General features: G+C 43.0%; 2 protein-coding genes across 8 annotated transcripts in view; one reads left to right on the top strand and one right to left on the bottom strand.

Annotated features, from left to right (window-relative positions):
* poln (polymerase (DNA directed) nu) overlaps positions 1-2,028 on the top strand; it is a 115,542-nt gene extending 113,514 nt beyond the window's left edge. For all 7 annotated transcript variants that reach the window (XM_042070244.1, XM_042070238.1, XM_042070239.1 and 4 more), the window contains 2 exons: positions 470-531; positions 682-2,028. In XM_042070244.1, coding sequence (XP_041926178.1) covers positions 470-531; positions 682-768 — 149 coding nt within the window. In that variant the 3' untranslated portion in view covers positions 769-2,028. The remainder of the gene's footprint in view (positions 1-469; positions 532-681) is intronic.
* Positions 2,029-3,360: 1,332 nt separating this feature from the next.
* The window catches only part of nat8l (N-acetyltransferase 8-like), a 26,028-nt gene continuing 14,365 nt past the window's right edge, over positions 3,361-15,023 (bottom strand). The window contains exon 3 of the mRNA XM_042069795.1: positions 3,361-10,167. Coding sequence (XP_041925729.1) covers positions 9,800-10,167 — 368 coding nt within the window. The 3' untranslated portion in view covers positions 3,361-9,799. The remainder of the gene's footprint in view (positions 10,168-15,023) is intronic.

Genomic DNA, 15,023 nt, shown 5'->3' with positions numbered 1-15,023 from the left:
GCATCATTACAAAAGTTATTGCTTTGGGAAAGAAGCTATTCCTAAATCTATGTGAACTTTAAGGATGCAAAGTCACACACACACACACATATCTTCTGAAGATGAGCCAGGCATTTAAGTTTAAGTCACAGATGTGCTTATGACTTAGCCCTGAGGAGCTGTAAGTAAGGAAATGGAAACAAAAGTCAAACTTACACCTGATTAACTAAATGAACTGCCTAAATGTAGCTCAGCCACTGGTTTGATGACTGACAGTTATGTTTCTCTTATCAGTCTACTGACAAGTGAGATATGTACATACACATATACGAATAAGAGCCTATTAGATAAGTGCAGAGTTGAAAAAAGGTTATTACAATGTCATTATGGTGTTATTAACTATGTAGTTATGATTTGTTTGTAGGTCTCTTTATAATTAATATAGATTAGTGTGTCTGTAGTTAATGAAATGTGTGTGTCTGTGTTCTAGTGTTGGTGAAGAGTACCATGGAGTCTCTCCAGCACATAGACAGCCTTGGAGTTCATCTGACTGTGAGTCCTATGTGTGTTTGTGTGTTTGTGTGTCAGTGTGTGAATGTGCTTGTGCTGTTCATTCAAATCATGAGTGTGTGCATGTGTGGTTGCTATGTTTAAACTCCTGTGTCTGCTGTGTGTGTCTTTGTCTGTGTGTGTGTGTCCTAGGTCCCCCTGAAGGTGGTGGTGTCAAGTGGATCTTCTTGGGGTTCCATGTCTGAGCTGTACCTCCCATGCACTTCTTCCTCTGACTGACTGGTCTCGTTCTGTCTTTTTTCATTGACTCTTTCTTTCTTTCTTTCTCTCCTTTCTTTCTCACCTCTGTTACCCTCTTTTCTCTTCACTTCTTTCTTTCAGGTTCCTACCATTTTGTTCCTTCTCTTTGCATCTAACACCTTCAGTTACACCCCCTCTTGTCAGCCATTTCCCTTCTCCTCTCCTTAACGTATTACTCTTTCACTCGCTTACTCACTTGTTCACTCGTTCACTCCTTCTTTCTCGCTTTTTCTGCTGCATCCCGTTGCCGTGGTAACCGAGCAGCTGCAGCTCCTCTAGCACTCTCGTCTGTATCCGAGGGCAACGGTAGGAGATCCAGACTGGATCACGCCAGTTCCTCTTTTTTGGACTACTTATCCTTCTTCTCTCTCTTTCTCTCTCTTTTCTCCACCACTTTGAAAATAGTTTCTTTCCATCTCTCTTGTTGACATGTTTTAATCTGCTTGCCTGTTCATCCCTGTATTTTGTTACCCAGGGAGAAACTAAAGACTAGAGAACAGTTGATATGTTTATTCAAATGTCAAATATCTTTCAAAATGTGATTAATGTATTTCTATAATGTATTTGCATGCATACCTGTTATTTATGTATTCATACATATATTTATTCAGTACTTTATATTGTGTCCAGTTGTCCAGTATGTGCTGATTGTGTATTGTCATTCTGCCGATGCTGACAAGGAGATTGACTGAGAGCCCCACTTGTCTCTTGATGACCCCAGTGAACTTCATCTCTCTCCTGGCTAAGATTGGGGTCTGAAACCAGTTACAGTGGCAGACTTAGGCAAACACCCACCCCACACTCTCTGGCACAAACTCACCCCACAAATTCCTCTAAACTCCTCTCTCTCTCTCTCTCTTTGTTTGCTGTAGTTGACAGCCTCATTGTGTTCTCTTTCACAGCGAACACAATTCATTGAGTTGTCATTGAGTTCTCTTTCACAGCCTCTACTCACAGGCACTCTGACACACACATACACGCACACACACACACTCTCACACTCACACAGAAATGTGCCCATAGCACTGCCAGGCCCACTGACCCAGTTTTTCTGGGGCTGGCAGGGGCACCAGGTCCCCATAGCCCTTTCAGTGCCCCAAACACACACACACACACGCACACATTCCTTCCCTTACACTCACACTTTATCCTTCTCATTCACACACGTCTACTTCATTTAAAGCTTAAGCACACTGAAAGCCGTAATTTCTTGTACATTGTCTTGGTCCTTCAAATTCAGAATGCTGCAGTCAAAAATGTATTCAACATTATACAGATGAGGAAAAACATCTGTATAATGGGTTATAAATCTAACCTGTTAAAAAAAAATAAAAACTTTTTGGACTGACAAGTTTTAGAGTCAGTGTGCAAGTATGACTGACACAACCTGAGGTCATATTTATTTTTCATTTGTCAATTTTGCACAAAAATATGGAGTGTGCAAAGGCCATTAATCACTCACGCTTTCAATGCCTTGCTAGGCTTTTCAAGTAAGAATCAAGCAATCAAAACATTGGTAATCACTACATAATCCAAGACCCTTAATTATACTACATAAGACCCTGACCAGTGGCGACTCTTTACATATATTTTAGACTTATGAAACTATGTACCTAGTACTGTCTCCTCCATATTAGTGGACTGCTTGCAAACAGCATCGCCAGCCTAGATGGAAAGGGGCTGACCAAACAATCTCAACGACAGGGCCAGTTATTGCTGTTTGATTACCACCTCGAACGTGCATTCAGTTCTGTTAACCTTTGTAATGGAAAGGCTAAGGTAACATTGCCCTCTCTCCTGCATTGGTGTCTGAAGGCTGAGTGATGATGTGTTGACATTTTGAAGAAGTACAGCTGAAGTTCACATTTGTGAATCAAACAATACACTTCCGTGAAAGTCACTTTAATGTTCATATTTGTGTGCTATTTTTTTGGGGGGGGGGTAGTAATGATCCCTTGGAGTGTTCTATTCACCCTTGAATTGCTTGCAGCTTGCAGATGGTTCTACCATGATCCATGTTTGGTTCTTGCAAGATAGTAAATACTCTCTGGATGGTAAGAACCAAAATGAGATGCTGTTATTTTGACGTAGAACCTTCATTTGTATGCTGAATGCTGTATTGAAATCTGTACCAGCCATCTACTGAATCCAGTGTGATCTAGTACTGTCTCACGCGCCTTTATCATTCTTTTTCTGAAGGGTCCATAAGGGACATGTGTGTATCTATCAGTCCCAAAGCCCCCCCCCCCCCCCTCCTGTCAGAACAAAAGCCTGAGATGAGGGCCAAGAGAAGCTGTGTGTCTGTGTGTGTGTGTTATGGATTTCTAATTGATACTCTCAGAAGCCAAGGGTCAGGCTAAAGGCTATTGTTGTCAGGGCAACGGAGTGATATCAAGGCCTCCATCGCTGTAGTTATGGGGGGTGACTCCTGGGTTATATGCTTTCAGCTAAGTGAGGCAAGTGTATGTGTTTCTGCATAGCTTGTTGTGCATACCCTTTGTGTCTGAGCATGTATGGCTGGGTGGCAGTAGGATTTATGTTTTTTTCTTAATGTATAACTTCAGAAGACCATTCAAGCTTTATGTGTTTTTAATTGATACAATATGTACATCCAGTTCTTTCATAATGCAGGAAATCTGTTCTTTACATCTTTACAATGTTTCCTGTTCAACTAAAGAGGGTGAAGAGGAATTGGTTTTAATCTGAAATTACAGCAGTTCTCAAAGAAACATCCAGAAAGTCTAATTGAGAAAACAAATGGAAATAACCAGGAAAAAAAAAGACTTACACCTGTAAATACAAACAGCCTCAGAGAGCCAGCTCCCCCTGCAACTACACGAGGGGTTATCTCATCCCATCACCAAACACTCTCACTCACACACACATGCAATTACACACACACATGCATGCACACACACACATCTGTCAGCCCCCTCATGTAGCTGCATACCTTCTCCTTATGTGCTTTTTTGTGGGTTTCCGTTTCCCTAGTGACCAACAAAGGCCACAAGGTCAGGACCCAGAGATGGTGGGTGCGGGGTGAGGGGAGATCAAAGGTAAAGTAAGCCTTTGATTGGCTCTACAGCAGAGCAGGGGCCTTCTAGCCATTAGCATAGCCGCTAACATCCCCATTTTCAATTGGGTGACTGTTAGCATTCATGCTACTACAGACAGACCCTTGCTAAGGCTGAAGCTTGGAGAACAGACTGGGGACCTGAAAGCTGTGACCAGATTAAGCTGATCAGATTTGAATTCAGTTAGCCTAGCCTGGCTTGAAAAGTCTGCCAGTAGCTGCAGTTGTTAAATGTGGTTTTGTTTATTTTCCCCATCTTTGTAAACATTTTAAAGTAAGGCTAATTTTTTTTTTTCAATATAGTTTCTGTTACAAAAGGACCATAAAATATCCCCCGGATGCTATTTACAGTAAAATACACTTTACAACTTTACATTTATTAAAATGTGAATAAAAAAGTAATATATGTTTTAATTCTTGCCAGAAAATCATAAAAGCTTTGTATTAGTTAGCCATTGAGATGCAGCATAGAGTGCTCCCAGCACTAGGAGGGGAAAATATTGTCTTACTTGCATTTCATCCATAGTGATCAATACTGTGAAATTAGTTTTATGACATGCTCCAGTCCCAGCGACTTGGGAGAGAGGGCTGTGTGAAAATGACCAATCAGAGCTCAGAACGGTGACAGCTTTCAGGCACCCAACCCCATCCCCATAGTTACAGGACGAGTGATGGTTCTATTCGCAAAGGAGCCTGGCAGTCTGTGCAACACACAATTAACTGGAGAATTAATCCTCAAAACAACACAGAAACAGAAACATTGGGTATGTTGTCGGAGAGTTAGGAAAAAATAAATGACAATTAAAAATGGGGTGGAAAAAAATATCATTGCACAATCACAACCAATCAGGCCTTCACTTGCCCATGGTGATGTTTCCATGCCAACAATAATAGCATCACAGCGACTGTCAGGCATGTGTAGGATTAAGGGATAGAACACCGATGCAGCATAATTATTTTATGTTTTGTTTTATATAATTTTTGCGTTTCGTAACCTCGGGGTTGGTTGGTGTGGATCTTTTATTGCTTGAGAAGATGGCACGTGGGCAGGGCACAAGAGCAGGTGAGCGCTTTGCACACACTTGTAAGACAGAACATTGGAAAAAAAATGCAGCAAATATCCCTCACCTTTGGCAAATTACATCTTTCAAAACAAAAACCAAAAAAAAAAAAATACACAAATCATTGTAATACAATATATATATGAGCATTCATTTACATACAGATGCATATAGTACAAGATTAGCAAAAAAACAGTTACAATTTTAAAAAATAACCTATGAAGCAAAATAATTATGAAGACACATTTTTTGTACCACAAGTGCTTCAGCATTCTTGGCACCTGCAGCTGTAGATGAATAGGGTACTTTCCATCTGGAAAGTCAGAAACGGAGGGAGGGGGAGAGAGAGAGAAAGAAAGGGAGATACAGAGAGAAAAGGTTTCACATTTTGGCATGTCCAGTTGTACCATCCTGCTGTTCCCAGAGGTGGGGAACGTAGGGCAGCCTTGCTGAACCAGCAGTGAGGCCTTCCCCTCTTATACCCCCTACGCAATCTCACAATGGAACGTTCCAGTGGCAGCCATCTTCTCTAGCACGTTACTGAGGTCCATTTTAGTGTCTCTCCTTCTCTCTTCCCTCTCAGTCAGTAGGACTACGGCAGCTGCACACAAAAGCCATTCTTTCATGTGCTCCAGGAAAAAAAGAAGGGGGTAGTTCTCAGCTGCTCTTTCAAGTGTTTCCTTTTGTTGTGTTTCCATTCATCAGTTCATTGATAGCAAAAAGCAAAAGAAAGGCCGGAGAGGAAAGAAAACATTCGGGCCTTGAGATTAACAGAGCCACAGGCAGACAGAAAAAAATTAATCAGAGCAGTTTGTAAAACATCGGATGATCAGACGGCCGTCTTGCCAATATCATGCAACAACAGCCCCGCCTACATTCGTTGAGAGCAACAAGCTTCAGCCAATCAGAGTACTCCTTTTAACACTAACACCTGTCTAGATTGGCTTGCCCTGTGGAATTCCCTATAATATTAGCTGAGTTAACATGAAAAATCAAGCTGATATGGAGTTACATTATGGCTATCCGTTTTCCTTCTTGCTCTCCTTTCCTTTGCAACCTTGAAGAGAGGGTTCACGACACAAGCTAAAAGATATTGAAGATAGTCGAGCCAGTCTGTGTTCTAATTCTATTTACCACAATTGTTGCTGATTTTATTCTAGTGTAGACGTGGCTGTTGAGTCAGAGACCTTGAGCATTAGAGCTTGCAGAATTACTTCCATCTGTACGGGCATCTTTCCCTTTCTTACACATGGTTTGCCTACAAGAAGTCTAAGACTTATACGCTCTGAAGTCTATTCTTACTAGAAAGTCAGTGGTTTGCAATCAAGGAAGGCATGCATGACAGCCAAGTATGACATCCAGTAGCGTAGCTTTGTTTGTCATCTTTTTCCCCGAGGACCTTTAAACATGTTCTGCACTCAGTTTCTACATTCACATGGGCCCTATGAGGTAACCTCTACAGTGACCCCCAAAAGGCTCTTTGATACAGAACTGCCAGTTATGTAGATAGAGGCCGAAAAGATTCTCTGTCCCAATTCAGTGCCATTTGAGTTACCTGTGTCAGTGATATGTCTTCACTAAAGAGGGACAAAGACATCTGAGGCGCATGTCCCGAAGGAACAAGGTGTTTTGGAGACATCGTTTTGAGCATTTAGGAGAACAAGCTAAACCTGGACATTTAGAGGTCATGGTGAACTCTCCACTAGTGCCTATCAAAGGGAAATTGGTGCTTTGTTAGTCCAGTGACAAAACTTATGGCTCAGTTTGTGACTACACTGGAACTGGTTAGAATTCCAGTTCTAATTCCAGACAGTGCTAAAGGCATATTCTGTGGAATTCTGTTTTGAGCAGAACTCTAGAATTCCAGTTATAATTCCAGACTGTGCTAAGGGCATACTCTGTGGAATTCTGTTTTGAGGGGTGACGTAAGCGACTAAGCATTTGTGTGCATTATGCCATCTTCAGATTAATCTGATCTAATGCTGAATGCCAGAATTACCAAACGAAGAAATGAAATGCTACAGTGAGATAAGCGGAAAAGAAACAAAAATCTCTGGATGTTTTTTCTCTGTGAGTGAAGTGAAGCCCCTCACACACACACACACATATGCCGTTAAGGGCCTGAAACAGCAGTAAACTGAGATGACCGTAAGGAAAAGAAATAACATTCCACTATTAAGACTTTCTTGTGAGCTAGGGTCAATAGTTTTTTTTTTTTCTTATTCACTTGTCAAAGACGTTCTCATGCAGTAATTTACAGTAAGTTTTTTTTCTCTGAAAAGAAACACACGTTTGTTTATATGCTCAGATAAGAAAAAAAAGCTATTCATGTTTTTCCTTTTTTTTTTAGACATAGGTTAATTGTTGTCTTCAGGGCAGGCAGTGTACACACACCAGGCACAGAAACATGCCAAAAACACTTGCATTGCTTTTTTTTTTGCATTCTACTTTTGCTGGCCGTGATGTCATCGTGGCAGACTAGCGATTGTGTTTCTTGTTCCTCTTTTCTTTCGGCAAGCCCCCCCCCCCAGATCAGGGTCCTTCCAAAAATCCCCCCACACAAGCCTCCCACTGGCCCTTTGTGGTAATATGATTGAGCCGAGCCACAGTGCTTAGACTGCAGCGATGACATCACAGAGGGGCCATAATGGGATTGGGTGACGAGCTCAGGTGAATAGAAGCAGCACAGCAAGGCTGGATGGGGGAGCATGCGGGGTGGAGGGGGGTCTCACAAAGATGGGAAGTCTGAATGGGGGCGGGGTGGAGGGTAGGTATAGCTCAGGGTTGCAGTCAGATCAATGGAATGGGGGGTGGGGTAAAGGAGGAGTACAGAAGTCAAGTCAGGGAAGGTCTGCAGGGTCATGTAGTTTTCTTGCATTACTACGTTTTGTACTTCTACGCAAAGTTTTTTTTTAGTTCTTTTTTTATTATTAATTATCACATTTTAGGTTTAGTTACTTTATACAAGAGTATGTCACAAATGAGGCTTGTGTTGAATCTCCCAGTGCTGGTTCTGTTTGGATATGGAGAGACATGGCGATATGCATTTTCACAGCATACACATACGTATATTCATCTACAAATATCGTATATTCATTATAAATATTGGTATATTGTGTATATATGTTGTATAATTTGTCATATATCCAAATTATTCACATTTTGTGCTCAGATGCCTTTCAAGACGCGAACTTCTTTCCGAGCCTTTCTTCCAATAGCTTGGAGACTGCAAACTTTTCGTGTTTTCAAATACTTTGTGTGAAAGAAAATGTAATTTTGTTTTAAACATATTGCTTTTAAGTGTAGCAATATCAGGAAATCACTTTTCTCCTATATTAATGTAGTTATACATTTTGAAAAAGTTTCATGAAAGAAAATTATCAAAACGAGTCATAAAAATTCACCTAACCACTAATTATGCAGATGGCTGCAGTTACGTGTTTAGCTCTTCATTTGAATCACACACTTGTTATTTAATATGTGTGTGCGTGTGTGTATGGGAAGGACAAATATTTATCTTTCCTCCCTTTAAGAGCTGAGTATATCAAATGCATTGGCTCAGCCATAAAGATACAGCAGTTTCTCTACTAAAAAAGAGAACACAGACAGGCTCTGGAGAACATATTAAGCCATTGCCCATTTCTGCCCAGTCAACTGTAGCCTCACAGTTGATTATAGATGTTTGAGACTTGCTCTAGTTTGAAGTGTCTCCACAGGTCAGGGCTGTTCCTGGGATGGAGAGCACAAACAGGAATGCTGAGATTGGTGGATAGTCCTTCATCTTACTAACACTCTTACATACTGGGGCATCGTCCACTGCTAACAGTTAGAGAGCAGAGGGGACTGGACGTGATATACCAATCGCTAGCTCTCAACATTCTTTTGTGAGGGGAATTAGGTGTTTGGACTATTTTTCTATACACAGACACGCACACACATACACATAAAATTACAGTTTACATGGCCTAAGATGGACAAGGGAAGGCAGGGTTAAAGGATGAATGAAAACATTAATATGAGAGAGGAATGCAGGCTTTTTAAAAAAAAAAAATAGAGAAGGCCCTTCAAAGAGATGTAAAATGGCGAAGTGTCAGGAAGAGCTTCCAAGAAATAAGAGTACTGGGACACACTCTAACTGTCCCTTCGTCCCTTTTCCTCTCATACACTCACTTTTCTACACACTTACACACACACACACGTTTATGGATGACTTGCTGTGCTTCAGTCATGACCCCCATTCGTGGCTGCAGGGGCCAACATCTGACCCCTGGCTTGCTCAAGAATGGTTGCCTTGGTGATGGAGGTCTGATGGTCTGTGGTGGTGGTCTGCCCACTCTCTACCGACCAAAACAAAATGGCCACCAGAGGCAGATAGGGGCGGGATGGGTGGGCCGCGTGCAGGGCTTTTGTTCGGAGAGGAAATGAATGGTTGGAACTGGTGGAATGCTGATGATCCAAATGGAGGGTGAAGCTTGGATGAATGGCAGGGGGATCGAATGATAGAAGGACGAAGAGTGGGGAAAAACACAAGTGCAATTAAAAGAAACAGGGTCCCATTTGTTCTACAGAAGAAAAACAAAAAAAAGAAAGAAAAAAATATAACATCAAGTGATCTAAATGTACAGAGGTACTACTGCTTGTTGCCTGAACACTCACAATGCTATTGTTTTTTTTTTTTAAGTATAAAATAAAAAGATTATCTGGGGAAAAAAAGCCAAAGAGGGTTTCTGGTGGAGGGGTAGCCAAAAATCATTGCCTGAAGACTTTTACTTTCCTTCCTCTCTCTTTCCTCCCCTCTCCTTCTCACCTTCCCCCCTCTCTGTCTTATATCTCCTCTCTGCTATCTCTTGCTCGCTCTTCTCTCTCTCTTTCCACCTCACTCTTCGTGGAGCTGCAAGCGGTAGTGGTGGTAGCGGATCTGGAAGAAGAGGCTCTGGAGCGTGGAGCGTGGCGTGCCGGGGAGTGTGTGGTCCTGGCTCTCGCCGGCGTGCCGGAACCCGAGCGACTCGTACAGCTTGTGCGCCGCCAGCTTGACTGCGGTGGTGCCCAGAACGACAGCCGAGTAGTTGTTGAGCACGGCAAACTCCAGCACACGCCGGCCCAGTGCCTTGGCGATACCCTTGCCCCGGTAACGCGAGTCCACCGACATGCGACGCAGCTCAACCGTGTTGTCGTCCTCGCGGCCTTGTGCCGCCACAATGCCCACTATGCGGCCCTCCAGCATGGCCACCCAGAAGCACGAACCTGGACAGAGGGGGGCGGGGGGCACATGGAAACGGTCAACACCACGGTTATCACCATTGTAGGCAAGTCAATCACATTGGTTAGGCTAATCATTTCAAAGGTTATACAGTTATATTCTTTAATTGCTTTAGTTAAAGGGATATTCCACCATTTGGGGAATTACACTCATTTTCCACCTCCCCTTGAGTTAAACAATTGATTTTTACCTTTCTCCAGTTCATCCAGCCGTTCTCTGAGTCTGGCAATACCACTTTTAGCTCCAGCCTAGCATAGATCGAAGGATGGAACTATACTCTCATCCCGGCGTAATAATCAAGGAACGTTGCGAACGTACCATGGGCGCAGCAGCACAATGATCTCATGCAGCACCTGAAAATAGTCCCCGTAGGCTAACTTCCAGCACAAGGTTGAGCTGCAGCAGACAAATTGGTTAATTGCTTGAATTTCCCCTTGGGGATCAATATCTATCTATCTAATGACTGGATGATTATGCCTGAATGAGAGTATAGTTCCATGTCAAATCAGCCTAGAAAATCGCCACATTTCCTTTTCTGTTTGTCTTATTACACTTTCTAACTTGAAATGAGACCAGTTTTAAATAGGAAAATTACTGGAAATCTTAGTCACTTTTAAGTGTGATGCTAGCAGGCGAGATGCTAATGGTCTAATCCAATTCAATGATCTATGCTAGGCTGGAGCTAAAAGTGGTATTGCCAGACTCGGAGAACAGCTGGATGAACTGGAGAAATCAACTGTTTAACTCAAGTGGAGGTGGAAAATTAGTGTAATTCCCCAAATGGGGGAATATCCCTTTAATACGAGAGAAGCACACAACCACCATGCTTAAACTATCATGACAGTTAGACTTAGTCACAAAGGTTATGCTAACAGATGCCATGGCAGTAGTACTAACTTCATAATTGCACTCTCAACCACTCTTTGTGGTTATGCAAAGATAGGACCTATGCCTACTGTCAGTTCTTTTTGATTCAGATGATACACTTGTTCTCAGTCTCACTTCATAATTCATGCCTGTCTAGTCATATGATTACACTATCATTACAATTGCACACTCAATCCCGATGGTTATGCTAAGAATCACCCCTTCACTAGTCTAAAGTCTAAATTCAGCACTGCTTCAGTAACCCCCTTCAAATTCAAATGATAGACTTTCTTATTGTAGATATCAGTTGTTGGTGAGATTTTGTAGGTTTATAATTATTTACAGTTAGCCATCAGATCATTAAAATATCCTGTTATATTTGCAGCTCAAAGGACAAGGGCTAATATGTTAATTTCCCTTGCTCTGTTATGCATGTAAACTTTGGTTAGATTGCTCAACTATAAATACAGTTTCCATGGTAACACTCTGCCAAAGATGGTGCCCTGGCTTTCTCACTACATCCTTTGCTGTCTGGTGTAAAGTAGCCACCTGGGTTGCCTTGGCAACTCTAATGCACATGATTGTCAGCACTGCATTGTGTACACTTGATCAAGAAACAAAGAGAGAATGTGGCAGGTGTTTTTTTGTGTGTGAGTCCTGATAAGGAATAGCTGCTTGGTGACAGAGGTCACAGTGGAAATCTGCGGTAATGTCTGGCATTGTGTGCAGCGTGAATATAATGATTGTGTGGGTCTGTGTCTATGGGAGAGAAAGTGATGAGTGCTACTCAAATGGCTGTAATGAAATAGTAAGACTTCTTAACAGTGAGCTAACGTGAATGAAAGAGAGAGAGATGAGAAATACAGACAATGAAAAAGTGTGAATCTGCTTTGCATCATATACTGTAGACAGGAACATTCTCAAGAGAACATCCACAGAAGAACACAAGCGATTATGTTTGTGTGTCGGTGCCCTGGTAGCTTTTTTGTCAGCATGCCAGGTAAATGTAAATACAAATATGATCTGTTGTCCAATACACACACACACACAGTTACATTAGCACAGCAACAAATTAGCTGGTTTGTGCCTGTTGCATAACCCCAAACGGCTGTGTCAGCTCTGTGTCGCTCGAACACACAGCGGGCACGCACACACACACACACACACCATGCTGCAATATGAAAGAGCTGCGTCAGCTCACATTCTCACACACACACACACACACACACACAGGCACATAGCTGTAATCCCTAACGTCTGTGTCAGCTCCCCGCAGTGTAGTCAATTGCTGGATCAATACCACTGCTGGCCTCTGAGCACCTTAGTCTGAACAAAAGTGTGGGGGTGTGCCAGATGCATAACCTGCTCAGCTATCATCCCCCTGTACATAGTCTCCGTATTAATGTAAAGAATTAGGGATTGGCTATAGGTTAACATAATGCAGAATTACTATAATCTACAAGCTACAGGCAAAACCTAGTCTTTAAAATCATCTCTCCTGTCTTTCTCTCTCATCAAAGACTTATACAATATAAAGGAGATACATGAAAAAGAAAGAAAACTGCTAAATATTTATATCCGAGGATCTTTTTGGTCACGCCAGATCCAAAGCCTCCCGTGTGGCCCATCTGTTTAGGGTGGGGTGTGTGTGTGTGTGGGGGGGGGGGGGGGTAGCAAGGGCAACAGAGGGTGAGCGTGAGGTCCCAAAGTGGTGCCGTGACTCCTGCGATGTGGCGCGGGCACATTGCGTCAGCGCAGCTCTGTAGATTATGACCCCTGTGTCTGTGGGGATTAGGGGATTAAGCCCCCTGCTCTGTACGACGTGCAACAAAACAAACATCACACACACACACCACCACCGTGCTGTGATCGCAGCATGCTTGATGGAGGGAGGGGGGGGGGGGGTGAGCGAGAGAAAGGACAAGTGAGAGAGGCAGGGAGAGGTGAGAGAGGCAGAGGAGCGAATGTTTGTTTTGTTGTAGGACACGGGAGGCCGAGTGTAATCCAGTGATGTTGGCATTTGGTGGCAGACTTCACTGATTAAAGGGCAGATTTGAGAGTCATTGACTCACTGCGTGCGTGCATGTGTGTGCGCGCATGTGTCTGTGTGTGTGGGAGAGGTTCTTTTTGGTCCGTAATTTCACAGAAGTGTGAGGAGTGTCTTGGGCTACTACATGTTAAGTATGACACATAAGCTGGAACACAGGGTGCAGAATGGCTTATCCTGAAACTGTCACTGTCTTCCTACTACTACACTTCAGTGCCCTAAACTCCACTGCCTTTCCTGCCTTAGAGGTCGGCTCCAGAGAAGTAGCTGTTGACTACAGTGATCCTAAGTCTATTAGAGTGAATGACTACAAATGGCTTCCTTCTCTGGGGCAGCCAATGTCAGGTTCTGTCTCTTTCTCTCTCTCTTTCTCCCTCTCTTTCTCTTTGTCACTCTTTAACTCACTCTCACACACACACACACACTTCCATCTGTCTTTGCCCCTGACCTGTGCCAAAGAATTTAAGACTGTGTGTGTTTGTGTGCGTGTGAGTGGTTGGTGCATTGGCAAACCTGCCCCACTTTCTCTTGAAAACCCTGTTCGGTGCTTCAGAGCGTAAACCTGCTGAAAAAGGCTCAACACTTGCACACACACACACACACACCCACACCCACCCACACATGTTGCGGTAATTAAGAATGAATGTCATCTTGATGCAGAGGATATAACTGCTTCTTTTAAGGCCAATTTCTGATGGGAGCTTGACTGGCTTTCACAGCTTAAAAAGCTGTTTGTGTGTGTGTGTGTGTGTGTGTCCGGCCACCCATCAGATCAGCAAGGAGAGACAGAAGGTGAGGCTAGACAAGTGTCTGGAGACACCCTGCGCCAAGTGCAGACACACACACACACACACACACACACACACACACACTGTTCTGGGCTAGTCTTAATCTCCATGTAAGAAAAAGGAGAATGATGAGATTAGATCTTCTAATTCTCTAAAATGAACACCTAATTGTCAACATCTCATTTCTCTGCCAAAGGGGAAACTGAATCATCATATGGTTGAAAGTTTCTCTGTGTTTGTGTGTGTCTGTCTGTCTGTCTATGTGTGTGTGTGTATGCGTATGCGAGAGGGAGTGAGTGTGTATGTGTTTAATGTGTGTGGCTAAAAGCCAAACAAGATCATCCTTAACATTCTTATCATTACTTTGATCTTACAGATAACTGTGTGTGTGTGAGAGAGAGAAAGTGTGTGTGTGTGTGTGTGTGTGGGGGGGGGGGGGGGGGGGGGGCTTATCCATCATGAGCTATATGTGATCAGATCAGATTGGATGGGTATTTAATCAGATGCTGCAGATCAGATTTCCCTTCAAGTGCTTTCCTGAAATGTGATGAGTGAATGTGTCTGTGGGAGTGCGTGTAATAAGTGACAGGCTTGCAAAGCATGCTGCGATATCTGCATTGACCCTCCCTAGGGAGCAGAGAGCATGTGGGCAGTGTGTGTCTGTCTGTCTTTCTCTGTCACATACACACACACACACACACTTATGCGGGGCTGCCCTGACCCTCTCTAGGGAGCAAGGGGCTTGCAGGTGGTAAAGATCTGCTGTCAGAACTGCCCCGAGTCAGCGCTTTCCACGCTCTCCATCATTGCAACCACGCCCAGACATACGACACACACACAGCCAAACATATGGCACACACAACCACACACACATATGCCCTTCACACATACACATATATGCGCATACACACTTGTACAATACAAATGCTGAAGATGCTTACACAACACAAATGCTAAAACATATTACACACACACACACACACATTTACATCAAAGCCATACCCAAAACATATTATACATGCAAATACATACACGCTCTCTCCAAATGCATACACACACCCATTTCCATACACATTTACATCAACAAATATAGCTTATGATGTGTTGATGTATCTCACAAATATTAGATACATACACA

Source organism: Alosa sapidissima, chromosome 18 (genome assembly GCF_018492685.1).
Source record: "Alosa sapidissima isolate fAloSap1 chromosome 18, fAloSap1.pri, whole genome shotgun sequence".
In the NCBI taxonomy this organism is placed as follows: Eukaryota; Metazoa; Chordata; class Actinopteri; order Clupeiformes; family Clupeidae; genus Alosa; species Alosa sapidissima.
The sequence above is the reverse complement of the archived record's forward strand: the minus strand, read 5'-3'. Positions and strand labels throughout refer to the sequence as shown.